The 27628-nt window shown below is 36.8% G+C and overlaps 1 protein-coding gene across 4 annotated transcripts; it reads left to right on the forward strand.

Moving 5' to 3' along the window:
* Positions 1 to 26437, forward strand: LOC104140929 (uncharacterized). 4 transcript variants are annotated; one of them, XM_009669961.2, is made up of 8 exons: positions 9426 to 9622; positions 11996 to 12101; positions 13676 to 13849; positions 14626 to 14728; positions 18844 to 18941; positions 20770 to 20863; positions 23008 to 23168; positions 25466 to 26437. In XM_009669961.2, exons 1-7 carry the CDS (start codon positions 9550 to 9552, stop codon positions 23137 to 23139), a joined length of 780 nt encoding a protein of 259 aa, XP_009668256.1. In that variant the 5' UTR covers positions 9426 to 9549; the 3' UTR covers positions 23140 to 23168; positions 25466 to 26437. The 4 variants fall into 4 exon arrangements, with proteins under 4 accessions (XP_068813325.1, XP_009668260.1, XP_009668258.1 ...); XM_068957224.1 differs by lacking the exons at positions 9426 to 9622; positions 25466 to 26437 and adding an exon at positions 1 to 1180 and having other exon boundaries at positions 23008 to 25459; XM_009669965.2 differs by lacking the exons at positions 9426 to 9622; positions 25466 to 26437 and adding an exon at positions 6603 to 6681 and having other exon boundaries at positions 23008 to 25459.
* Positions 26438 to 27628: the final 1191 nt, after the last annotated feature.

Consider the following 27628-nt stretch of genomic DNA (forward strand, 5'->3'; position numbering starts at 1 on the left):
ATAAGATACTTATTTTTAAAAAATCTTTACTTTTGTAGGCTGTCTCAGCTGTAGGGCAAATTGTCAATTCCGTTTCTCTAAAGTGAATTTTTAAAGTTAATTGATGAACATGATTCAGTCACATGTTCCACTACTACTGGAAAAAAAAATCACCTGTTAAGTTCTGAAATTTCTGTGACGTACATTCCTGAAAGATATCATCAAAGCAATATGCAGAATATATTAATACTTGGTATTCGGTTGTATATGCATCTGAATTTTGAGGTTTACTTCTATTTGCTTTTCTTGCTAGTTTCTTTTTAAGAATGGTATGGCTCAGAAGTGGGGAAAAAAAAGAAGTGATTTACCCAGGTAGGGAAGATTACTCATATAATGTTAAAAGAATGAGACCGACAGCAATAAATAGAAATAAATATATTTATTTACCAGGATGTGGTTCCGTGGTACAGAAGTTTTCCAGGTAAAGTAATCTGCCAATCCGAGGATCATAAGTAAAGAAGTACATGGCGTAACCTACAGTGTAACTCCCCTGAAAGAAGAAAAATATTGTAAGGGAGTAAGGAATGTGGCTATTTTACGGCACAGATTTTATTATTGTTATGCTTCCTGAATAACTACAAGATAGCTATTTTTGAATAGCTTGAATAGCTATCTTATAGTGAAAGTTTTGTGTATTTCTGAATAACATTAAAATTCAGAAAATAAGGTGGAGTACTACAAAGTTTGTACTTCTTTAACAGAGAACATTAGTATGCACTTGGACACATTCATTATGCGGTTCTTATTTTAAATAATAACTTATAAATATAGTGTCAATAAAAATGCTTTGTATAGTAATAAATATACTTTACAATAATATATTATTAGTAATGTATCGCATTACATATAATTAATACAGGGAAATTGATAATTTAGTATGATATGATATTTTATTTTTATATTTTTGTTTTATATATTTGTGTAATTATATTTATAAATAAATTTCTATTATGAATAATGCTCCTCTTTATTTCAGGGAACATACTTCCAACACGTGGAGAGTCTAAGAAGCAAAGCTCAGCTATGTGCTGATGCTAAGCTACGGTCAAGAAGACAGACTGTTATCAAAAGCATTTTAGAAGTTATTTTATTGTTTATATTACCACAGCATTGATGAGCAAGTGTACAGACCAAACAAGTGGTAAGGAGAAGGAAATCCAAAAGTCAAAAAATCCTATTTTGCTCAATTTTTGTTTGAAGAAACCTCAGGTTTTCAAGTCTGATGGGCAGACCTATTTTGTATTGCAGAAGTGAGTATATCAGTACATAATAAAAGGCTGTAGAAGGAGAGAAGAAAGAAAGGGGAAATAAAAGTTTCGTCACTAACTCAGAAGAGATGAAAGGGCTGTCGCGCGTGTGGGCGTTCAGAGCGTGCTGAGGGCAGGAGTCGGAACCGCGTTACTCTGAGACGTGGTTCGTTCTCTGACCAGTTGTTTATGCGTTGCTGGAAATTGCTTTTACTGAAACAGCTGAAGGAAATTCCACGCGTTTCCCAGGCTGTGGTCAGATAATAGGTCTGAACTGAAATTGAATCATATTTTGAAGTGTTGATAACCTTTATGTATGTGTTTTATTTGTCAGCCTTGAGAAATTTGTAACTTTCTGTTTGTTTTTTGTTTTGAACCTCTGCGACTAAACAGCAGTAGAAAGGGTGTTCTCCAAAGCCATCTTGAAGCAAATCGGAAGTTAAGATTAAAGCTAATGAGCAACTGACCAGCTACCAGCATTAACTTTGTTCTCTAACTTTATTTTAGTTAAATAGCTCTCTAGGTAAGGAAATAAAATTAGTTTTGGCATAGTCTATGCGTGGATTGTAGTTGTAAAATGCCTAACTCTTTCTATTTGATATTTAATGTTCAGAAGTTAAGAAGATGAGAGAAAGAAGTGGGTACGTGAAGTTTAATACAAAAAGCTATTTAGGCCTATGAGGGATAATCTTAATCCATGGTTTTATTTGTTGTTACCTAGCCAGGCACCGAACAGAGAAACCTGCTGGCGGCCTCTGCAGCCGTTCTGTGAGGCCTAGTCCGAACCTGCTGCGTGCAATAAAATAGCAGCGTGCAATAGAAAGTCAGTAGTATGTTAACTATATGAAAGGGATTTCCTGATTCGTTTAATTAGAACAACTCACCAGATTAAAAACTGTAAATTTACAACATTTGTGCCTCCTTCTTTTAACGAAATTTGAAAGCACTAGGTAAAGGTGTTCTGTTTAGCGCACACCATGACGTATCTGTGTTTAAAGGTTAGCGTTCAGCAGCTGTGAACTTGAACCAGAGAGGAAGTTTGGTGTCAACTGGAGGAACAAAGCATATGTACAGACTGGTGCTTTACACTCCTGCATCACTTCTAATGGGGGATTGCACCGCTTTCTTAGTGAGGTGTGTGCTAGTTTCTGTGCTCTCAGATGAGGAAGCTGAGCGTGATTCAGAGACCTGCTGTGAAGTAATGTAATGGGCAGGGCTGAGAAACAGTCTTAACTCTAAATAATCCCGTGCATAAAACTGCTGTGGGGTTAGACCTTCAACCAAATAAGTGATCTTTCAAAATCTGTGATATGCCAGCCATTGATTTTTGCAGATAACTATTTATTTATTCATTGAAAAGTAAAGGTTAAAGTTTACCTTGCTCTGTTAATGTAACTGCATTTGGCGTAAATTCATAAGCAGCTCGTTCCTGTCAAATGAAGAAATCTGTTCAGATTTTATCAGTTACAGAGAAATTTCCAGAGCACCATCCTAAAAACTAATGTTCATGCTATCTTCAGCGCAAAGTTAATCCTTCGCAAACTTTGTGTGTATCCCCATTTACGCCTCTATAGGTCTTGGGGATGACGAGGCGTTCACACAGAGGCTGCAGCAGATTCAGGATCTTGTTTTACCATTAATGTTTTTTTCAGGGAGCAGGTACTTGTCACTAAGGTAAATTGAAACACAGGAAAAAATGGGCAGTTTTGGCCTATTGCCAAAACAGCAAAGCGCAGTGTAAACTGAGTACAATGCAACCAGCGCAATACTTTGCATTAATACTTTTTAGTTAGAGAAAGTCACTGAAGTCACAGTAATTTAGAAATTGAACTCCTTGGAAAAAAAAAATCTGTAGTTTCAGGGAGAAATGTCATCCCAAATCCTCTTCAGTTTATTTCTAGATAACTCTGTAGGAAGCAGTGATTTTAACTACTCTCAAACTTAAGGAAATTTTGTTTTGCATCCTCATGGCTGTTGTAACTGTCATTCCGGTAAACCTTTTCAGGCAAGTGTGGCTCTTTGGCTTTCAATTAAATATCTTTACGATACTTACTTTACTTCCTCATGATCATGTGATTTGGCAGGAGTAAGCTCAAGGAGTGTTTCTTGGCTAATCTAAGTGAATAATTGGACCTCGCAGTCTCGGAGCTTGGAGTACTAGAGAATCTCCATCCTCGTCGTGTATGTCAAGACCTTCAGTGATGGCAGTGCCTGTTTAGCCTTAAAATGCTCAAAGCATACAGGTCGTATTGCCTGGGATCTGACAATCGAGTTTCTTTATGTTCAGTACTCTCATAGCTGTGACAAAAGGCAGAAAAATTTATGGGAAACCTTTCGGCTTACAGCACATTCAACTCCACTTACGCTGATATTGTGAAAATAATAAATTCTAAAGCTTAGGAATGTATGAATTTAGTAAGATTAAACTTTTGGAAATACCTGCCTTTATTTCTTGAAGAGTACTGTTATATCACTTTTGCCTGTTAGCCTACTAACCGTTATTTATTTTGTTGGTCAATATTAAAATACTCTGCCTTATTTGCAACCTAGTGTACGGTTGAGGCATTGGAGAAAGCATGAAGCTGTGTGGTTTGTTACTCGTACTTTTTCCTTTCTTATTTTAATTTTTAACTATTTATTTAGAAATAAAGTTACAGTTTATTGTCGAATGTTGAGAATTTTGAAAAGACTTCCTAAAAGAGAAAGAGAAAAGGGGATGAGGTGACAGTTTGGGGGTGTGTGCAGAGTTGTCAGTTTGTTTTGCTGCCATTCATCCTTGCCAGTGGGGTATTTCCTTTGTTTTCTCAGAAAGGAAACAAGGTAGAAAAAGAGAGAAATTAACTAGCAAAACTGAATGCTAGGTACAGGTGTCATTACAGGATTCCTTTTTAGCTCCGCTCTCATCTGCGTGCGATAGCCTCACGGCCAGCCTGCCCTGCAGACCTTCCTGAGCAAACCTTCCTTCTCAAAGGCACAAAGACGCTCTTCTTTCCCTGTCTCTCCCCTGTTGCATAACTTGGCTCAGGCTGCCGTTGAGGGCACGTGGGACAGCTGAGGCTACTTCCCCCTTCCCCTTTCCCGCAAGTTCTTTTGAGTTTACAATCCTGCTGTGTCCCTTACCATGTCCCTTCTAGGTTTAAAAGCTTCCTGCTCGTCTTAATATAAAAACTGTTAAAACACTTGAAAAGCAAAGTGTTCATTGTGCAGTGTATCTTATCAAACTCCTGATCTAGAGCTTATTCATAGCTTCATAGAAATCACCCATTAAATAAGTAATAGAAATAATTTTAATAATAAAAGAGATGTAAATAATAGCAATTTGGTGTTGAAGGACCTTTTTCCGAGCTTCATTTCCCCCTCCTACTCTCTTCTCCCTCAGTTTTGCAGCTTCTGAAGTCATTGGCAGGGAGGAATAGATTTGTATGAATCCCGAAAGAAGTAAAGACTCTGTAAGGAGTTGAAAGGTAGCAGGAATTTGCTTTTTATGGGAGTTAGGTAAATGTTTGGAGAAATACTGTGACATCAGTGATCCACAGGTAGACTTGTGTAGATGTTTTTATATTGGAAGAGGAATTTAGCAGTGCGAGTCTGTAAAATCAAGTACCATGATTGAGGTCTTGAGAGAAGGTCAGCTCTGAAACTGAATAAACAAATTTTTTAGGGGAAATTAAGTTTCGTATTGAGGAAATTCAAAACCTCCAGCCCAGAAGAGACCAACAACACCAATGCAATGCTGCTCTCATGGCCCCTGCTGGATTTTGTTCTCTATCAGTTGATGTAAGACTATCATCCAAATTACAACATTTGTGTAAGAGTTAGCGTACATATTTCCTTACGTTCACTGCTGCTTTCAGACTGTGGTGAATGAATACAGGATACAGAGTAACTAGAGAAATAAAATGCTCTCTAGCAGCCTTTTCTGAAGTCAACTACTTCCCTGGGGGAGTTCTGCACTCTAGGTAAATGTATTTCATTTGCAACATGATGCAGGTACTGTACTCTTTCACTATTGTTTATTTTGCACCCATCAGTAATATTATTTATAATGACATAAGGATTTTTTTCTCAATTTAGTTCTCTCTGATTTTTTTTTCATTGACCAGAACAGTATTGTAAGTAATACTTTAAAGGAGTTAGCTTTGATCAACAGCCCATTAACAGTGGGCTGTTGATATAATTCTCTGAAGCCAGTGGTAAGGGTTGGGAGTCATTCCCATGCAATAAGATTTCTAGCATGAACTATTATAATTACTTAATTAACTATGACCGCTGTGTATCATAATTGATATCTTTTGCTAGGACTAGTTTGAATAAGCAGGACGTGAGCCAATCATTCTTGACTGAACCAAGACCAAAATAACAGTCCACTACAATCTGGTATTTATTACATTACAGAACGCTTTATTGCAGACTCAGTTGTCTAAATGTAGTAAACTGGGGGAATGAACATGTAAAGTGGAATAATTCATCCTGTTCTAATTCTCAAGTGTCTTTTCCAAGTCTCAGGGAGACGGAATAGCCAATAAGTGCTGATGCATAGAATTACTGTCGGTGTAAAGCAGGCCGGTTTCTCTATTGTAATACAAAATTACTCAAATATTCTATTCTCAGTCTGGCAATAGGTGACACAGTTGATGTTTCAGAACTCACGTATAAGCACAGAGCTCACCTATAAATAGGAGCTCTGTCAGCTCCAAAATAGTGTAAAAGTGTGCTTAACTACTTTTAAGTGTAGTTAGTGCAACCCAGTTTTAACACTAAATATTTGTAGCACTCGGTTGTATTTCTGTATCTTGTTTTACAGTTTATAATATGCAAGCTGTATGTGGAGTCACAGAAATCAAAGTTTAGAAATGTGAAATGGCTCGGCGTAACAGTCCTTATCCTGCCAGTTGAGTACCATCTCCTGCGTTGCATATTCTGATGCGTTTATTTTATTTTTCAATTTAAAAGCCTCAAATTAATAAGCTTTTGTTACCTTTTTGAGATTGTTGCAAGCCATAGGTTAGAACGTTGTAGGTTTCAGGAGTAAGAAGAGGTTAATGACTGTGAACATCTGGAGATCTACTTTTTTTAATTTAATCATCCGAATTCATTCCAGTATTAACACATCACAAACTGCAATTTATGGGTTGAGAGAACAATTTTATGCTTAGAAGTTTACAAAGACACAGCATTCTAACGCTGATGGGGAAGGCGGCATTGAGGAGCAGTCTTAGGGTGACATTTAAATCGTATCTTTACATCTTGATAGCTCTCTACATTTTCTTTGCTTATTTTTCCCTGATATAGTTACTTGCACTTGGATTAATTTTTGCATACTTTTGAAAGGAAAAAACAACCTGAAAGAGAGGAGATTAAGAGACCATGGAAGGAGGACAATCTGGGAGGAAAGGTAGGTAACGAGTAGGAGGGACATGTGGAGGGAACAGGTGACAACTTTTACTGGAGTAAGTAAAAAGGGAAATAAATTGGCAATACAAAAAACCCTTCAGATTGCTATGTGAGAGCTGTGAGCGCATCTTACGTTCCTAACACTGTGGATCGTTTGAACAGACTAAATAACAAAATACTTTGGCAGTATCTGGAAAAAGTGGTCACCTTGGTAATGGTGAACAGGAAAAAATTCTAGTAGGCCTTTAAAAAGTAATCTAGGGAAAGGGAAAAGATGCTATGTCCCTGCCTAAGAATCCTTCTCCCCTGTCTTTGATGAGACACAGGATTTCTGGACAGTCCTGAAGTGCTGCTGGACGAAGTCAGAAAGAGCTCACAGTGCCAGCATCAATACCTAGCTTGTAAGAAACTTGTGCCAGCAGAGAATCAGATACTTGCAGGTAGAGAGCTGAACCTCTGGGCTGTAACTTGGGATGTGGTCCCTCATTGACCATATCAGAGGGGAAACTGAGTAGGTAGTAAACAGAAATGCTTTCTTCCTCCTCCTTTATTTCCTTCACTGAAGTACTGATTTGGTCTCACTCTTTGCCTCTGTTTTGGTTACATCTTCTATGTAACCATTTAACTCATATTCCTAAGATCTTCTGTTTTCTTTTAAGCTGGCGCCGTGTAAGCAGGTGGGAGGTCACAATGGGGACTAGTGTCGCAGTCCTTATCTTTGCCATGGCCTAAGGGTCATGAAATGGCAGGCTGCAGGGATTGCTAAAATCAAATCCTTGAAACTGAAAAAAGCAAAAGGCCTGTAAAATGCTAGATGCAAACGCTGTGCAGCGCAGCTGCTTGCAAATGAGGCTGCTTTGTGTTTTCTGTCCCGAGAGAGCAGTACTGAAAGCTCTATGCCCTGACAGGGACCTGTCTTCTACAGTTTCTTTGGGTGGCACTCCAGTTCTTTCAAAAAGAGAAGCAAGTGAGGAAGAGTAAGAGGTGTAAGTCAGTGAGATATGCAGGAGCCTGGGATGTGTGGGGAACATTCAGGGACTAGAGAAGACCTGCATAGAAGCATTACTGACTGAATGTGATGTGGAGAAGAAAATGAGCAGCAAGGACAATTCAGTGTCTTTTCTGAACTGTAGCCTAATAAGGCAATCCTTCCATCTTCGTTCTCAAAATACATTTCTGCTTGTTTTCCTATCTATCTGGCTCTTTTTACCAAGAATGCATCTTCCCATTTTATGCAGTCAGCTTCTATGCTTTCTTTTTTACCCATGGATGGGTGCAAATACCAGCCTCTTAAAATTAATCTTGGGTAAATTTTTTCACGAGGAGAGAGAGAGAGAGATAGATAAGCCTCATAAAGCTACTCTGTCCGGTTCAGGCCATTCCCTTCCTGCCTTGGGGTTTTTTTTTATAAAAATAAAACTATCTGAAAAGAGAGCTAAAACTTTCAGATGTGCTCGTTTTTCCTATCGCTTATGAAGCAATACTGTGTGGGGTCACTAATAAAATCTTAATAAGAGTTACCATAAAATTGCGAGTAGTAGTGTTGCTATAGTCAGCACTATAATTGAAATGTATTTGTGTCACTAGTTTGTGAATTAATGTTCTGGCTGGGTGCTAGCGTGCAATGGATGGCCTCGTCAGTACAAGCCCTCACTTGAGCTAGAACACGTGCATTAGCTTTTCCAAAATAAAAATGCTAAAAAATAACTGGAAAAGTCAACATTTTTTTTCTCCATATAGCCATATTCCTGAAGATGTCTGCATTAAAGTGGGTATTTGGAGCCTCCTACTTTTAATTTTTTTGAGACTCTCAGGAAAGAAAAGCATGCTGTAAAGTTAGATTTTGTTTCAATTCCAGCTGCGGTCAGTTTAGCTGCAGGTTGTGATAGGGACTAGAGTCTGGTGCTATGATCCATGGGGATAAAATAAAAATATCTAAATAAAGTTGTAGTTCAAACTGAAATAAATCTAAGTGTAATTCCACATTTATTAAAAAAAAAAAAAAAGATTGAGAGAAATTGGGATAGTGTAAGAATTTTTGTCCAATACAGAAATTTCAGAGTTAAGAAAAAAGATGCTTAATTTTCTTTCAGAAATTAATTTCCTTAATTTCCTTTCCTGATTTGAATATTTATAAATATTATGTGGCAACAGTGAGGAAGGATATGTGTGATACTTAATGTCAAACTATGGGAGAAATCTGGATAAAATCAGGAGACTGGAAGTTATGAAATCATGGAGATTTTAAAGGTTTAGCAGATAAGTTTTCTGATCAAACTGGGTGTGGGCTGGAGGGAGAGGTGTCAGTAACATACTGTTGTGCTCTAGCAGTGCCTTGCAAACCGGAGCTGCAGTAATCATTGCAGCAAGACTTAGTTTGTTGTAGGAAGAAAAATGTCTTAAGAACATGGTCTTCAGTGTGCTTATCTGTGTTTGACATTTCTTTAAAAACAGAATATATTCAAGGAACCTTGTATTAAAATACATTCAAGCTTTGTCATCTTTAAAAGGTAACATAATTCTAAAACGACAAATAAATGCTTGTGACAGATATCTTAGTGTGTTGCAACTCGTGTCATTAAAGGAATACTTTGATATGTATTGAGATATTGAGATGTTCAGAGGTTAATGAAATATATTTTTATGGAACTACCCAGCTGCTGTAAAAGAAAATATGCTGAAGAAGTTACCAGGAAGTTGTATCTGATGTAAGTTAATTAGTAATTCTTTATAGAGAAGGATGCTGTAAAGCAAGCTCAAAATCCATGGTCCTTGACTTGTTAATGAAGAAAGAGTAGCAGAAAGGAAAGTATGTTCTGCTACTAACAAAGCCCAGAAGAAATTGTCGGTTACCACAGTCGGCTTCAGGATGTGCAGTGGTAAAGTCTGGCTTCTCATTCTGTTGATGGCCGGTGATTCGCTGTGTCAGCAAGCTTCAGAACGTAAGGAACGGTTGCTTTTTTGCTTTATAGCTTGTCAGGGTAGTGGTGTTTCTATCAAATTCCTGGCTTACCTATGGTATTACAATACTAATGATGTCGCTTCTGATAAAATTCTCCTTGTGGCTTAGGTAGAATTTATTTTTAAATATGGAAAACCAACAAAGATGTTAAGACCTTGGTGTGATAACTGCTTACGTATGTTTGCTGTTATGATGTGTTTCATAGTTCTTGAGTTCTCTACTGCCAAGACTGTGGTGATATTCTGTAGAGACGTAGGTATACAAGGCAAAAATGCTTGCGCTTTCACCTGTTATTCTGTACTTCTGTGCAATAACAAGATTATAGCAATATGAATTACAATAAATATTACTAGGTTTTCTGGTATTTTCAGGCCATTTTGAGTCAACCTGTCAATGTCAAATAGCGTATGTTTTAAATGAGCAAGATGTTTGGGCTCATTTTTTCAGTAGGAAGAAATACTCAGTGTATGAAAACAAATTATACTTATGATAGAAACTATTTTTAGAAATATTTTTGAAGATGAACAGGGAGAATACTGTCAGTAGTTAAGAGCACGGCAATGTGCATAGAAAAAAGATTATTTAAAATAAGGAGTTAAGGTATACGGAAATGTCTCTGACTTAGTATGTATAGTATTGGGCAGGATTTTTTTTAATGGGAAGACTTTGTAGTAGCTTGGTTTTTTATTTTTATTTTTTAATCACCACTGTTCTTTAACTGGTAGCTACCAGGTACTGATAATTAGGTTATTTTCTACTCCCTCAGTATTTTTTGTAACAGCACTAAAAGAATTGTAATGCAACCACTGGTCATACAGTTAACTGAAAAACATTATTGTTTATCTCCTGCCTAATATGATGCTAAATACTACAGTTTTTTTTTCAATGTTCTGCACTTTATGGTTGTAAAGTATGATCCACATTTACATTGTGTTGGAAAATGCTCCCGTGCTGATGCCCTCTTGAGAGAAAGGGATATGATGTATGTAACTGAATTTGTATAAACGGAAGCCTTGATCACTGTGTAATGGTAATTTCACATGGAGTTAGAGTAGCTACAAATATATACATCTAGATTTATCTCTGATTTACAATAAATATTGGATTAGATTGTATTGAGACTTGGGTGGGGAGAAGAAGGCTTTTGCAGTTGAAATAAAGACTGCCTATAGCATAATTTCTCTAGCTCAATAATGCATTGGTCATGAATTTTCTAATTCAGCTGTTCATGGTGTAGAATCCCTGCTTAGAATAACAGTGCAGTAATGGTCCTAACCATGCTCTGATACAGCTTTCTTCTTGCCTGTTACCTGGCTAGGTTCAGGATGATCTGCTCAGAGATTGCTTCCAGTTCAGACCTTATGGCGCTGTTCTAAAGGCATATCTTCTTCTTCTGAAAAGCTTATCCAAAATAGCATTCAGCTGTATGGCTTGTTTTGTTTTTTGAGTATCATAATAGTGTTTGGCCTGCAATGTACGTTGTTGTAGTTTTTATTCTCTCTTTGAATTTATCTGGCAGTGTCTTGCAAGTGCTTATTCAGTTGCACATTATATGTCCGGATTTCAGGTACATCTGCCTAAATCATAGGCTTTACAGATTTTACACCAGAGTGTCTGGTCAGCTCGTAGCCTGCTGATACGAATGATGACTACCGCGTTTAGTCAGAGTCCTACATAGAAAAGAAACGGGTAGCACGGAATATAGGGTTTGAGTGTCAGACACGGTGAGTTCTGATGTCTGATTAAGATTGCTGATGCGGAAGTTATTTTTAGACTCCGAAGTACTGTAAGCACTCAACTTCTAGAACGTAATTTACAGCACACAGTGCTTGAGCAGTAAAAGAGGTGGGGGAGAACCCGTGTTAATGCAGAACAGATCCTTTTGTGTGCCAGCTAAGGAATAATCCCGGTGCAAAACACACAAAAAGTTTTTTTATGAGGATTAAGTATGGAGAGTGAGACGCTCGATGGGTTTTCGGGTTTCATGATTTCTAGTCTTTGCTAACAATCCAGAGATTATATATAGGACAGTTCAGATATAGCCACACTTGAATATTATGCTATATTATGATAGAAATCATAATAATATGAGTTATACAGTGTACTGGCTAATAAAGGACAAATGGAAGATGGCTGCAAGTTCTGAGTAAAGTAATTTCAGTGGGTAAATCTTCATTCCTCAAATCATTTCAAAATTATGAAAGTACAAGTCATTGGAAAGTAAGATTTAGTATCATTTACAAAGTCCTTCATATGAAGCTTGAATTTCTGCTGTAGTTAGAAATACAGCCCACTAACAATATATTACTGTATAACTGCATTAAATAAATGTTTGTGTTGTTTTAATTTACAGCGGACTGCACAGCAGTTGATGACTTTCAGGCCTGTCTGGGTAATACAGACAACTTCTGTCCAACTAATATTTCTTGTCAATGTAAAGATGAAAAACCTTTTTGCAGGTAAGGGTTGTTTTAAATATATGCTATGTAAATACAGATCATCAAATACATTATTAATGATGAACTAAAATTAGACCCTGTAATGTGATCCATGAGAGTGGATGTTGATCTTCATTCACAGTCTGCATAAGCTCATAAATCTGCTACCGAACATCAGATTAAGGATCTGAGTGAGCATTTTCCTTATTAGAACGTATGTAGGTCGTCAAATTCATAGTTTAGATTACATATAATTATTGTAATCCTTAGTTTTGACATGCTCGTTATTGTCTCAGGTGTTTTACTTATAAATTGAAATAAGCAGTATAATGTCAATGCTTTTTTTCCAGTTTGATCCAAATTTTGATCCACATGAGTTTAAAAATCATTTAGATATATAAACTCCCTGTTATTCATTATGTATTTGCTTATTTTCTTTAAAAACTATCTGGTCATTTGAGTGGAAAACATTGTTCCCTTATCTAGTATATATATTTTTTTTACGTAGAGTTAGACCCTTTGACTTATTGTAGCAGGAAGTCAACAAGAAAATACCAGTGCAGAAGTTCATCTGATTACCTGACTGATTCAGGGAAATAATTTCTCTATGACCCTGTTACGGCATTCTGTTGTTTATGCAAATGCAGCTGAGCTACAGTTGCAGCCAGTGTACCAGATCAGCTAAATGAGTATGCCAATATCCAGCTGTCTGAATGTTAGATAGTGCAATTCCGGACTAAGAGAAAATGCTACATTCCTGAAGCTATACATACGATAGAAAATATATGTCCATCTCAATATAAATACTGCACATGAAGTAAGAGAAGTATTTTCAGTACTGGCGATCCAATTCAAACTTCCAGAAAAGGTTACTCAAATCCAGAGCGTTTGCATCAGCAAATGATTCAAAATTCTCTTCAAAAGAACCTTTCCATCATGACAACGGCTAGCGGCGTTCCGTTCTAGGGTTATCCTTTCTATTAGCAGTGCAAGTGGTGCTTTGGGAGGAAAAAAAAAAAGCCCTGAATTAATGACAGTAATTAAATTTTAAAGAAAAAGCAGCATTCTCATCCCGTTATCTTTTTTCACTCTTAAAAGCAGAGGAGGCATATTCTGTGAATCCGCTATGGGTTCTGTTACTGCTTTTTCACTGGAGGTACATCAATATCATAGTGATAGGTAACAGTGTGATATTTCAATTATATCTTCATAGCCTGTTCTGGAATTATGCAAGCTTTGTCGTATTTACAGCTGACCAAAAATCTTTGGCCTGGATCATGCAGGGACTAGGATAATATACCCTGTTTTCAGTAAAGTTTATTATCTTGACTCACTGCCCTGCTAACTTAGATACATAGTTCTTGGTTGGCCCATGGCAAGTGGCACGGCAGAGCGCATATGCCACCAAATCTAGAATCAGATGTGTAGAAATTCTCTCAGATAAATAATATTTTCAGATAAATAGTAAAAATATTTAAACTTTTGACCCCTCTAGCATTCAATAAATAGTTATGGAGCAAAATATTTTCATTTTTTGCTATTACTTATTTTTAAATTATGATACTCTTGCTAATAATTAATGTTTTTATTCACAGATGTAATTACTACAGAGTGGGCTGGAGGGAATATTGGTACATGGGTCCCAAATGCAATCAACTTTGGAACACGCTGGATTTGATTTTAGTAACTGTTCTTCCTGCAGTGGCATTGTCTTTCGTAGTTGGTGTAATATGTCAGTGTGTGCACTACTGTAAAGGTAAAAAAGCCAGGTGAGTTATTCTGGACACAGTTAAAAGTGCTTTTTACAATCAAAACGGAAGTAAAGCAAAAAAAAAAAAGTCTGATATTCTGAATAATTTTTAACCTCGGGACATATATTTAAATCAACAAGCTTCCCATATAGCAGGCTCTGCCAAATAATTCTTTACACAGTAGAGAGGTAAATCAGGGCATCTTAGCTAAGCACTTTACAGTTATTCAGCTCTTTACCATTGCATACAGAACTTCACACAGAATAGGTTATTGTTTCTCTTCTTTGGGACTAACTAACCAGGCAGACTTTAAAAATGAACATGTCCTTTAATTGGCTTATTATTTTAACTGAAGGCTACCAAATCTGTCTCGCTGATTTATTTGCTATTGAGCGTTGGCTGCGTTTCCACTAGTTAAAAAAACTGGAATAAGACCAGTAAACACTGGCAAGAGTCCTGCAGATTAAAGACTATTTCTCCCATTCTGTGATCCTAGGCACTGGCAGTTTGAGCTGCTGTTTGCTTTCAGCACTTTGTCTTTTTTTCCACTGATATCTGTCCCAAGTATGCAGAGAATGTGTTGTCTTCTTTCATTGAGCCCTGTTAGTGTGTACTATTGGTACTTCCTCTGTCATGGAAGAACTGCAGTAACGTGTAGCTCTCACATACTCATTGTCACGGTACGTTTAAACATATGATATGGCTGTTGAACAAATTTGCAGTACAAAAAGAATCATGAAGACCCTCAAAAGTATTCTTAATGCTGTAAATTCACATTGAGTTCTTCCCTCTAGCAGGAAACGGACACATCTTCCATACCACGAGTCACGGCATAACCCTGCATATACTGCTGAACTCGATGGTAACGTGGGACATGTTTCTCAGCAGCTGCCAAGGGTAAGAGAGATGTTGTTATGTGGTGCACATTGCATGCTCCTAATTCCAGTGGAAGTCAAACATGATTTTGTGACTCAACAAAATGCTGCAGAAATAGCACAGAAATGTTGGCTAGTAAACTAAAGATAATCTGAGTTTAAAATCTTTATTTTATGTACTCAGTACTTGGTTTCCAAGATCATCTCAGTGCATGTGAGAAGGTGCAATTCTTCATCAAGGATCAAGTGAATCTAGTTTGTATAGGAGAAGACAAAGAACTAAGGATTGTTTAAAAAGGATGTCCTAATAAATATTACCTCTGAGGCCAGTTAAAAAATCAGCATTAAAAAGAAAAGTAATTTGTATATGAGAACAAGCCACATGTTCCAGCTGCTTCATTCATGTCCTCGCTGTGCTCTTCTGGTTGACTGGTGCTAGTTCCAGCCAGATCAGCTCCATGAACTAGGTCATGTTGTGGTAAGACCAGTACTAGTGCCAGGGCAAGGAAAGGGGCAGGGGAACATAGCTCCAGGGGAAGAGTTTGGGGCTGTCCAGACTTTAGCCAGTATAAGCTGCTGAAGAGCCACACCTACATTTCATTTGACTGTTAACTAGCTATACCCCACCAGAAGAAAGATTGGCCATTTTGCTTTAAGCTTTTTTTCTTGAATGAGGCTTATCAGTAAAGGTCTCAGAGTGATTTGGGTTGCGTTCATGAATGATCTGGTAAAGGGGCTGCTAGTAAGGTGGCACATTTTGCTGATGATACCATAGTACTCAGAAGAGTCAAAAATAAGCCTTACTGTGAAGAAATACAGAAGGAGTTGCCGATAGTGATTGACTGACAAGAAAATGACAAATGAAATTATTCTCAATAAATAAAACAGCTTTAATTTTGCATATGTGGTAAGTATCTCTAAATGAGAAATTAGAGCTCAAGAGAGGTATCTTTTGTAGAGTTTTCTGAAGATGTTTGTTTTGCTGCTCACATGTAGTTAAAAAGACAGAAGCTGCTAAATATTTTAAGGAGAAAAAAAAAAACAACGTTACGATGCCAGTGTACAAATCTTACCTATGCCCACGTTTTGACTACTGCATGTAATTTTGAGCCCCCATCTCCACAGGGGATGTAGTACATCTTGAGGTTCAGAGACATCAGTATTGACTTCTGCATGAGAGCAGACTGCATAAGAAATAACTGTTCCTTCTTTTTAACGCAAGAACTGGGCAATGTCAAATGAAATCAGGCAAAAGTTTTAAACAGAGAGAAGTACTTTTTAGTAAAGTACGGAATCCAGCAAGATGTTGTGATGGTATAAATTGATTAGAAAAATTAGACATATATTCTGAGGGATACTCAGACTGGGTGTATGCTTTGAGGTAGATAATTTCCTGATTGTCCCCACTTACTGTGCTGTGGTTCACATCTCAGAGCAGCCTGGGACTGCGCAAACTGATTTCCTTCAGATTAGACAAACTAGGAGACATCCTTTAACCTGTAATGAACGTTCAGTGCCCAGGCCAAACTAGACTAATCCAAAGCAAACCCTTCTGAAGTGCATAACGTTAATGCGGGGTCCCACTTGTATGGGTCCACTTTGTTTGCTATTGCAAACATAGCCACAGACTCCACTCCAGCTCATTCAATCAATGCCTTAGATGCAGCTGGCTGGAAGTTTTGCTGATGTAGTTTTTGCTGAAGTAGTACTTCAAATGTTTACCCTGTGTTCATATTTTCTGCTTATGGTTCCACAGCTGGCCATTCTAAGTATGTTAGGTGACCTGAATCAGTGAGTCCCTTCCTATATTTTTATGTACAGAAGTAGATTTTGCAAATACAAGATGCTTGCAAGAGTACAGGTAAAAAGGCCTAGTAAAGATTTGATCTATGTAGTCTACTTCAGAGACAACAGGACAGGCTTATTTTTGTAATGAAGATGTATGGGGTCATCAGCTGGTGCAGAGCAGCAAAACTGAACAAATCGACTAAGACAAACCAGTTGGTACTAGCTGAGGAACTGACCCTCTATGAATGGACACCACACGGTTCTGTGAGCCCAGAATCTAAGATTAAAACTTTATGTGAATTGGAAATATTTGTTTCAAGTATATTCCAATCCACTGTCAATGGAATAAAAATTTGCAGGAGGGTTTAAATTGCAATAATGTGACCCTTCTTTCCTTTTCTTGTTGTGGAGTGATGCCGTCCACTGACATTTTTGCACATTAGGGGATTAACTCAGATAATCAGAAGGATATGGCCAAATATACGAAATGCAATGTTAGTCTTTTCTCAGCTACACTGTCTATGAATGATAGCGCATAGCTACTTAACGTATAAACATTTTTGGCACAGTTCTGGCCGTACGTACTTAAAACTCACTGCCAACAATTGAAATAGGTATGGGGCTAGTATATTTAACCATTTCCTGGTTTATTTTTTTTTCCCTACGAAGGAAGAAGGCCCTAAATCAAATCTGAAATGGAATTACCTGCATCACCTTTGTAGCAGAGCGTTTCACTGGGACCTTTACAACATTCATCTGAGATAGGGTAGATTGAGTCATTTACCAGATTGCATAGGTAATCTGTAACTGAGCTAGGATTTAAACTTTGATCCCCACAGTGCCAGACCACTGCCATTTACATTAAGTTAATGATCTGCCAATTATCTATATTAGGCAAGGTGTTCTTTGTAGTAGAGATCATCGCTTGTATTCGTGAGTATCACAAAGAAAAGATGGCTAGATAAATTTCAAAAAGAGAACAAGAAATATGAAAAACAAAGAAAGATGAACAGGAATATATTCTATATGTGTTCATTCCCTCATTTTTGAGGGAAAAAAAGCTGTACTTTTAAGTGATCATTTATAAGAGGAGTGAATACTGTTCTGAGCAAAATACAATATATGCTGTCTGAGGGAAAAAAAAATCTAATCTGAATATATTCTTTCCTGTTAAATACATTGTAAAAATATTACCATCTTGGAAATGCAATGAAAAATAAATGAGGCATGAACTTACTTTCACCAGGAGATGGTGCTGTTTAATTTAATATAAAAATAATTCTGAATTTAGTATGTACGATGCTGTCATTTTCAAGGTTTGAATTAGACCAAATCCTGCATGCTGTGTTCATGTAAGAAATTCTAAGGTATAAAGAATGACTTCAGGTAAGGGCTGCAGTACTTCCTACTTTCTCATGGTTCAGATTGCAACTTGCAGCCCGAAGGTAGTCCATGGAATATTTTCGCCTGCCTCATCTCCTTGGTAGATGTGGTAGACAAGGAAACACGAGCTTGTAAAAATCGCATCGTCTATTGTCCAAGCTTTTGCTTTCGTGACGACAAGGCAGAGTAGCGCGTGCATTGCTCTGTGGTCTGTGAAACTGTCACCAAAGCTGTCTGAGAGGCGAAAGAGGAAGCTGTAATTTGCATCTGATAGCTGCAGCTCTTGCAGGTGAACTGTGCTTAATGTTGCTCTTCTCCTGAGGTTACCTTGTTTTGAAAATTACTTCAGGTCATTATATTTTTACATAAACAAGGATATATTTATAAAGCAAACATCATTTATTAGTTTTATGAACAATATAGAATATTTATTTTGATTTTTCATGATGGTTTCCTTCTTCCTCTAGCAATACATTTTGTAAGGCAGAAGCCAGTCTTTAGCAGTATTAAATTGATCTTAATTATCAATCACTGTATTTAGTTTAATGTTGGACTCAGTTTTGAATAAATGAGGGGTAAACCCACAATGGAATGGAGCTGCATCATTTTGAAATGTTTAATTGGCAGAATTGACAAAACTTGCAGGCCCTTAATACCTGGTTTACTTAACTGTGCAGAGACTAACCTTTGGACTGTTTCCCTCTTATGTCTTAGAGGTACATTTTTCACATTACCCAAGTATGTAAAGGCCTTTCTTCCTCTGAGTCTTTCACATAAATTGAATGTATACATATTAAAACATGTCTATAACAAGTAGACCAAGGCAGTATTTTGTAACGGGTAAATAACTGAGTTTATACAATTTTTTACATCAAAGACAACTGCTAACATACTACACCTGATAAGCTAACTCTGTAATTTGTTGTCATTTTGAGCTGTGCAACCATCTTATCCCCCTACATATAGGATGTCGGGGTTGGACAAAATATGAGAATGCCGAAAGTTCAACTGACAAGACAAGATTTTGATCAGCACCCAACCCCAAGTCAGTTAGAAGATTACAGGTATGCTGCTGTTCTGTCTTTTTTGCTCGTTTGTACTTTATACTTGGTCTTTGGTTTGGAGACTGGAGTTACTGTGCAGTTCTGCCCGTCTCATGACAACAATGGCTAAGCTTTTGACTATATTACTCACATAGGTTATTTTACAGTTCGAGTCCCTGACAGAGATTCTTTTTCTGAATTTTTTTTTTTTATTTACCTTTCATTCAATTCAAATAGTATTGCTGTAAGAATAAGGACTGCTATAAGGACTATTTTGTGCATCAGTACTAAATGTGAACTAGTACACAGAACTAGATTTATCAGTTTGCTGCATAAGACTTCATGTTACCTAGGTTTTATGTAATATTTCTGAAGTATGCTGACTTGAATTCTGTTTTCCCAATGTATCATTAAAAATAAAAAGTTATAGTGTATTTCTCCTGTTTCTGAAGCTAAATCCTAAAACACTGATTTATTCATAGGCGTGTAAATGAACATGTATGGTTTTCCTCTAAAAATTACAAATATGTTCATTATGAACATTTTGTAGGAAATGGTAGGCAAAAGAGGAATCAGAGTTTCATTAGTTGTGCTTTTTCACTTTAATTCCCCTCGCTAACACCTACCAACTGTTGCAGTTCCTACCTGCAACTTTTGCAGAGAATACATTTAATGTGAAGGAACTAAATGATAGCAAGAACATTTTTCCTCATAAGTGGCAAGCTTCCAAATTTCTCTACAGAGAAAGGCTAGAGCTTTCTGATACTTTGGTCTATTGAGAAGGTTTTATTTTTTTTAATATACAAACATTGAAAATGTTAAAGCTATATCAAGAATGTAGTATGCTGTCAAAATAAGCATAGAACTGCACAGTTCTAATAGAGTTTAAATAAATAAAGGCGATGAATAGAAACATCCTAAAATCATACAACCCAGATTTGAAATATATGATTTTTTTGTGGCAAGAAACCATTCAAAGATGGTTTATGTGATTAACTACAGTGCCACTTAGAGTTTCCGTTTATATCAGAAACTTTGTATTTCTGTTTACCTGTAGGAGAGAGTGAGTGTAGCTTTGATATTCTGAGAGAATGTATCCTATACATGTTTTATAATATTGCCAACATGTTAATTCAAATTACTCACAGAAGGCATTAATTTTTAGAAGATTTTGTCATGAGGAATGTAAGACTTTAGAAGCTGAAAGGCACAAATGAATAGCAGAGTCTACGAAGTAAGATACAGTTTAGCAATTTTAGCTGTATTTAGCAATTTTAGCTGTATTTAGCAATTTAGTAATTTTAGCCCAATGGGTAGAAAACAAGGAAGAGTTATTAGCCTTTTGTCCTAGTATTCCTGCGTTTGATGTAATGGATATTCTGCTATTAAAAATATTTAACAAGAATCATCTTTGTAGGATTCTCTTTACTGTTGTGTTAACTTTGCAAAAGGACCAAAATTTGAAAATTGTATATTGTGGCACTGTTCGGTGACATAAAACCAAACTGGGATTAGTGCCGTGTCAGAACAGGATGCAGTAAAAACATGGAGGTAGATACAATCCGTATTGTAAAAATCACGCTAAAAGAGAATATCTTGCATCTCTAAATTCACTTTTATCTGTGTTTGCAGGATGAGGGTCTAAGGGTAAAATGAACTTATACAAGACAGGACATTTAGATGTCTTAGTGTGATTTCTTCAGTGTCATGCATGCAGTAACTCTGTGGGTGTTACTGTTTTTATATTTCATTTTAAACAAATGCTGAATCTAATTTGTCATATGTTATTGCACACATATTTTAAATGCTCTTTTTTTTTTTTTTTTTTTTTTTTTTTACTTTTGCATAGGCCCATGCCATTGCAACCTCATCAATATGATAGATTTGTCTATCCAAACAATAATTTGCCTTATGCAGATTATGCAGAGGAGAGACAATATCCGGTATGTATAAATAATATCTGTATGAGTATATATTATATAATCTTGTGTCTTTATACTGAGAACAAGTTATCATCATTCAGATTGGTTAGTATTTAGGTCACTAAATAAAGATGTGACCTAATAAAAGGCCTACAAATACCTTTTACTATACAGGTATTTTCCTCAACGATATTATAGATCTATTCATTCTATGCTAGACTGAATACATTTGGCAAAGATGTAATCATTTTCTGAGTCATTTATACCTAGATGTAGCTACTCATAAAAACAGGTGTTTCACGGAACTGGGGGATGGTTGCCCAAGACAGCCCTGCAGTGAGAACAGACACTGCAGTCAATATAGAAATATCCCTGCAGCTATGGCCGAGGAATTATTGCCGTTCTCTGTTCTAACTCACTGTACAGTGAAGGGAATTTGGCTGACCTGAAGACTAAACGCGTAAAAGCTCTGTGCCAATTTCTCCAATGCTATGCCTTTTTCGTGCCAGCGTATGTTTTGCAAATTTGTTAGAATAATGCAATAAATCAAGCCATTAGTTTCCAGACGTGTTGAGAACTTCTGTAATGGTAATATAAAAGACTCTTTTGCAACAACTGTCCTGTTACGTTTACTAACAATGTAAACGTGTTTAAAATGACAGCAGCTTCCCGAGTTCTGTGTTGATTAATGATATAACTAAATATCCACTGATATGTCAAAAATATGAGAGTTAATAGTACTGTTAGTACTTTGCACTTTTCCTTCGAGACGTTGGGCTTCCCCTCCCTCACAAACTCAATAGTTCAAATAATTAAAGCTTTGTGGAAAGTTATTATCATGTGTTTCATGCACAAATAGTATGATGTATGGATAAATTAAATTATTTATTCCATAACTTATGAAATCGTCTATACAACTAAGTGTTCTTCGTAGTGACTTCTCTTTTTTTTTCCCCCTAGTAATTGAAAGATTGGTAGACAAGGATTTATTTACTCCACGTTATTTCTATGCCTAAAAATCAGCCTCATCAAAATTGCTAAACGCATTAGCAACCTCTTTCTGGATCACAGTGTGATATTTCAGTAGTTTGTGATTACAATTAGCTTATGTAAATGAGCCTTTTAGGTTATTTCTATATGGAAGTTACCAATATTTGGTGTAAATTATGAGTAAAAAATAGTCATTTCTCTTCATAATGGAGTTTATAAAAAGACAAGATGGGTGAAAGAAAAGTTTACTGTAGAAAGAAAAATGTTAACATTTTACAGAAAGAATACTCAGCAGTTCAGAAAGACTCATGTTTAAACTGCAGAAGAGTGTTAAAAAAGATGGGCCGTTGGAGTAGGAGAAAATTAATTAAATAAAATTGAGCTGAGATGTCCTTTGACTGACCTTAAGCTAAAAATATTACCTGTGTATTTTACTATACAAGTAAATTTATTGCCAGGTATACATTATAACAGAGCCTGCAACCTAATTTACCTATCTTGGATATCTAAGGTATTTTTTTTTTCTATAAATGTCATTTGATAGCTACAAAAATAATTCCATTAGCACAAAAATTTTGTAAGCGTTCCAAAATGTGAGTGTGTGTGTGTGTCTTTTAGAATCACGGTTTCCTAGTTGCTTGCTATTAACTCAATGGAAAAATGATGAAGGAAAGAAAGTATGAGATTCTCCTTCTAGAGTAGTGGTTTTCCGTGTGGAGTCTGTAGACTTGTGGTCAGTGAATTACTTACAAAGGATCAGCAGAAGGTCAAAAGAAATGTAAGGCATGTTTTATCCTCCACATTAGCCCTATGATTCTTTCTGCTCTCCTGAAATGCCACAAAAGCCTCCTTCAGTTCTTGAAATTTACGTTAATAGCAACAAAACGTTCGGAAGCTCCTGCTATGGCTGCTTTCTAAAAGGCCCTGCTGAAACATTTTTAAATGTTTCAAAGCATGTTTCATTTTTTGCATACAAAGTCTAATATGGTCAGTTATTGGCATGAAAATAATATTCCTAAGATATTGCTGAGTACCCATTCATTAGCACAAAAATTCAGAAACTAATAGTCAAAAGATATATATAAACATAGTTTGATTAGATGGATCGTTTTAATAGCAAGCATATGAAAAAGTGTATGTCAAATGCTAACAATTTCATTCTAATCTCTTTGCAGAAATATGGTGTAGCAGTGTTTCCTAGATCTGAAATGTCTCACAATGCTGCAGGACCAAGGGATAATCCAAATGATGGGAGATCAGTAAGACCTTATGGGCTAGGACACTCAGGAAATAGATACAACTACTAGAAATCCTTAGAAATTCTTGCAAAGAAAAGGTATAGAAGATAAATATAAAACAAAACATGGTGTTTATGAAAATACCATCTGATTTATTTACTGTGTAATTGATGATAATTTAACTTTTTTTGAATGCTGGATTTTACATTTAGTTCATATCGCTGCTTCTAAGCAGTGCTTAAATTCTTGCCCGTCTCTCAGGAGCCCTGGATTCTTTTGTGATTAGCAGTGTTGTCCTCTGCCTGAATGACGAGAAGTACCTATCACAAAAAGCTTTTTCTCAGGAAAACTCACGAGAAGGGAAAAAAGCCTTCTCAAAACTCAGTACGAGAAATGACAAACGTGCATGCTAATCATCCTTCTTCCCTGTGTTGCTTCCCAACAAAGGGAAGGTTTAAATCATCATGAAATAGAAAGGGGGGAGGGGAGGCATTTCTTCTTGTTTCACAAGAAGTCTTCTTCAAAGATAGCTTCTGCCAGATAGTTTTTGCTTCTCAGTGTCTGTTTGGCCCATACTTTTATTTGTAACGTTTGCTGCGCTCTGTGTTATGATCTCTGTCTGCATTTTTCTGGTTACTCATCTAATGCCTTTACTAGGACCATGAATTCCTCTGTTGAAAATTACAAAGGTTCTTCAGGACAGCATAGCATGCAGTCTGCTGTTTCCTGACTCTGACTTTTATTTGTTTTTTCCCTTAAAGAACCAATATTTAAGGAATGAAAACCACAAATTAGATACAATTTTGAACGTGCTTAGTAAAATCTGTATTCTTGTACATGGATGACGTACAGCATTAGGTAGAGGGGAAGGCTCTGTTCTCAGGCATTGCCACTCAGTCTCACTGACTCCGGTAGCATTGTACAAATGTAACCAAGGCACTCGGCTTTCCCGTGTTCCAAGATACAATCAAATAGTAAAGTACTGACTGTAGCAACCTGAGCCTGTGAACGCATTCCTTTGTCCTGTGTTTCTTTTTCACTTTGTTTCTTCCTTAAATAGTTTTTTCTTTGATCCTAACAGTTCAAATGTTTTGCCTTTTGAAATACAGTGGCTTTCATTGTAACCTGTTTTATCAATAATGGAAATAAAATGTGGGAAATCAGCTAGCTTACAATTAAGTAATAAATAAATAAGATACTAAAGAGCTAGATCTCTTTCCCATTTTTCCAGAAAGTGTCAAGCATATTATTTTAACAACAATAATAAATTATTCTCTTCCTTAGCTTTAGCTAAGACGTAAAACTATAAAACAAATGAAAACAAAATGTTCAGGTTTCTAGAAAGGTGAAAATACTGGTGATTTTTTTACACACTGGTGTGTGTAAATCACAGCACTCTCCTTTCCACAGCTCTATACCTTATCTGCATCCTGGCACTCTCCATGTTCTCCACAATATTGAGTTATTGCCCAGAGTGCATTGGCTTTGCTATGCAAGAACTGTAGCTGAGAAGCCAGAAAAGTATTTAGATTCCCCTCATTTTCTTTCCTGTTGCTTGCAAGAGTTAGTCGAATAGGTACAGCTTCCTGCTGGGGAAAAAGGAAGGGTGCGTGGCTATGAAGTTGGTAGCTTTTCTTGGCTCTGTAAGTTATGTGCCATCCTAGCTAGTATTCTCTAAATCTCCAGCCACGGTTGTTTTCTCTGGTGTCTCCCACAGTGAAACAACTATCCAAAGTGGGTCAGCTACACCTTGCTGATTCTTTACCTGGAAGAGATCAGTGGGCGTTTAAATCTGGACCTAACACATATTGAGGGCAGATTTGCCAACTGTTAAATTAAATTATCTAATGGTAACAGAGGAATTTTTCAGGGATAGCTGAAATCTCAGGCACCAAAATTCTTTAAAAAGAATCCAAGGTTTTCTGAATGTGGACTGCTTGTGAACCTGTGTTAAGATGCTTTCTGGGACTGGAACCACCCTGGAGCAATGCCTTTACATATCAGTGTTAACCATTTTGTTGCTAATTAAAGCACAACAAAGACAAAATGTTCATAATAATAGTATCTGCATAGCCAGCTTGAAGAAGCATCCCATTCTGGCATCGTAAAAAGAGGAAGCGTGGAAGAGTACTGTTGCTTTTACATGTCTCACCGACTGTCCTTTCTATGGATATGTTTAGTGAAAACAACCTACTATTACTCTTCAATTTCTGTTAGAAATAAGAGAAGTGAAAATGGTTCTTTCTATATTATCTTCAGAAACATACAGAAATGGTGGTGTTACTTCATCTGTTTAGATTCTAGGCTATCAGTTTAAACTATTAGTACCCGAGAAAGTTGGATCCCAATGTATGAATCTTGTCTCTGAATCGCGTCTTTTTCTCTCACTTCTTAGTTTCCAGGAGTGCCATGATTTAACAAACTGTGGTTGTTGTTGGCCTCTAGTTCTGTCCACCAACCTGTAAGTGATTGTGATCAGTTTGATATTCCACTGCTGCTTTGAAAAGGAGATGAATAACAGGAGAAGGACATAAGTCAGTCCTGTCAAATATACATGGTACTGGCAAGAAGAGAGCTATCTGGAAAGTATGCACGCATGCTGCTTAAATTAAAGTGAATAAGATTTCACACAGAATGAAGCTTTCCTCATCAGGCTTTTGCAGTCTCCTGTTTAGTCTCAGGCAGCTCAAGAGTTGCAGGACATCAGCTACACGGATAGGCACTGCTCCAGACACATTTAACCACTCACTATCAGATGATGAATATTGACATCACACAGTGTATGAGAAAGAGAACTGTGAAGAAGCTGCTTGAAAAACTCGGATGTCACTTTTAACCACCACAACAACAATAATACTTCTTTGAAGATGCTATCTGCCAGGCATCGTGCTTTGGTTGTTTGCTTTTCATCTGGAGACCAGAGGAACTCTGTAATTCTTTGAAACGTTTGTGTTGTGTTCCTCTGAGTTGACGAGGAACGCTGGTCTTCTGCTAGTTGCTGTGGTAACGAAGGGCTACTTCCCCATCAAGTAGAAGTGTTCCTAAAGTCCGTAAATTCTTGGCAGGGGGTTTTGGCCTTGTTCTAATACCTGAGTACTTACATTTGTCTGAAGTGATAGATCACATAGCATGTGTTCCTACTGTTGATGACAAAATGTCATTTTCTGGAGAACATACTTCTTTATTATTCATCATTAGATTCCCTTGGGAAAAAAGGGTAGTATGCTGTATCAGTTTCCAGCTATGACAGTACCATCTTATGAGGACTTCACTTCAAGCATTCTGGCATATATTCAGGGGTGTTTTAACTTTTGTGTATGCTTGGTGATTCAGCACTTGGTGATTTTTGATATTTGAATTCCTGTGATCTTAGTGTGTGTCTTTGTTATTTTTTTCTCCTTTCTGTGCTTCTGATCAATGTTTGGGATTGATTTTCCTTGTAATTGCTGCCTCACTCTGCAAATTTGCTTGTTGTGTCTGATGTTGAATGTTGTGTCACGCTGTTGGCAATAGCCTTGTTGTTGCTTGTTGCTGTTTTATGCTCATTTTGTTTTTGAGATTTCCCTTGATATTACTCCAGAAGACAGCATCCAGCACAGATGGGCTTTTGTTGAAGAAAGGGATCGTTAATCTCACTGTAGTTCTGCTTTTCTGAATGCATCACCTTGCAAGATTCTTGCTCACTTCCCCAAGTATTCAGTTTTGTAAAACACCTTTTCAGGTGTTTCATGACCTTTCCTGTCATGCCTTATTTGCATTGATCGGTTTGAAATTATGTTCTCATTAGAACGTCTACCTTCTACCTGAGCTGCAAGAACTGACTAGAACTTTGTTAATACTATATTTACCTTGGTGAATACGTTCACATGTGATATGCTATGGTCAGTAGCTTTACCCCACTATGCTATTGCCTACAACTTAAAAGGGGGGGGGGGGGGGGGAACCTTTCAAATGCAGAAGAGGCCTCCAAGTGTTATGCTAATGAAGTAAAAGTCCAAAAGTAAGAATCCAGTAAGAATTTCCAAAGGAAAAAACCTCCTAACTCTCTGTACTTAAACCATGAATTATAGTTGTGTAGTGCAAAATGAGATTTACTTACAGGTTTTACAGGTGCTTTGTGCCATTTTTGACATTCTGTGCCGTTCCATCTGACTCCCTGTTGCCATTCCAGAAGAGAGCAAGTCTCCTGTTAGGTCCTTTAACATGTCTGCCATCTCTGTATTGGACATTTTAGGGCTTCTGCAATGGCATTAGACATTTAGACAAATTAATCCCACTGTCCATGAACAAAATTTGCTTGAAGTGTAACTTTAAAGGCAAAATTGTACAAAACAAAGATCCATAGAAGTATTTCTGTGAGCTACCTCTATGTCAACCAGATAAAGAGAACAATTGCTTATGTTTAGCCGACTGTTGGAAATTCAGGCATTACAATACTAAGATCTAATCAACAGTTTGTGCACTGATCTAAGTCATTTTCTAAACTGAAGACGCGTGTATACTACAATTCTCTTAGCTTAAAGGAGGTTTAGAAAAAAAACAGTTACAATCTATTTAG

Source organism: Struthio camelus, chromosome 11, assembly GCF_040807025.1.
Source record: "Struthio camelus isolate bStrCam1 chromosome 11, bStrCam1.hap1, whole genome shotgun sequence".
NCBI lineage: Eukaryota > Metazoa > Chordata > Aves > Struthioniformes > Struthionidae > Struthio > Struthio camelus.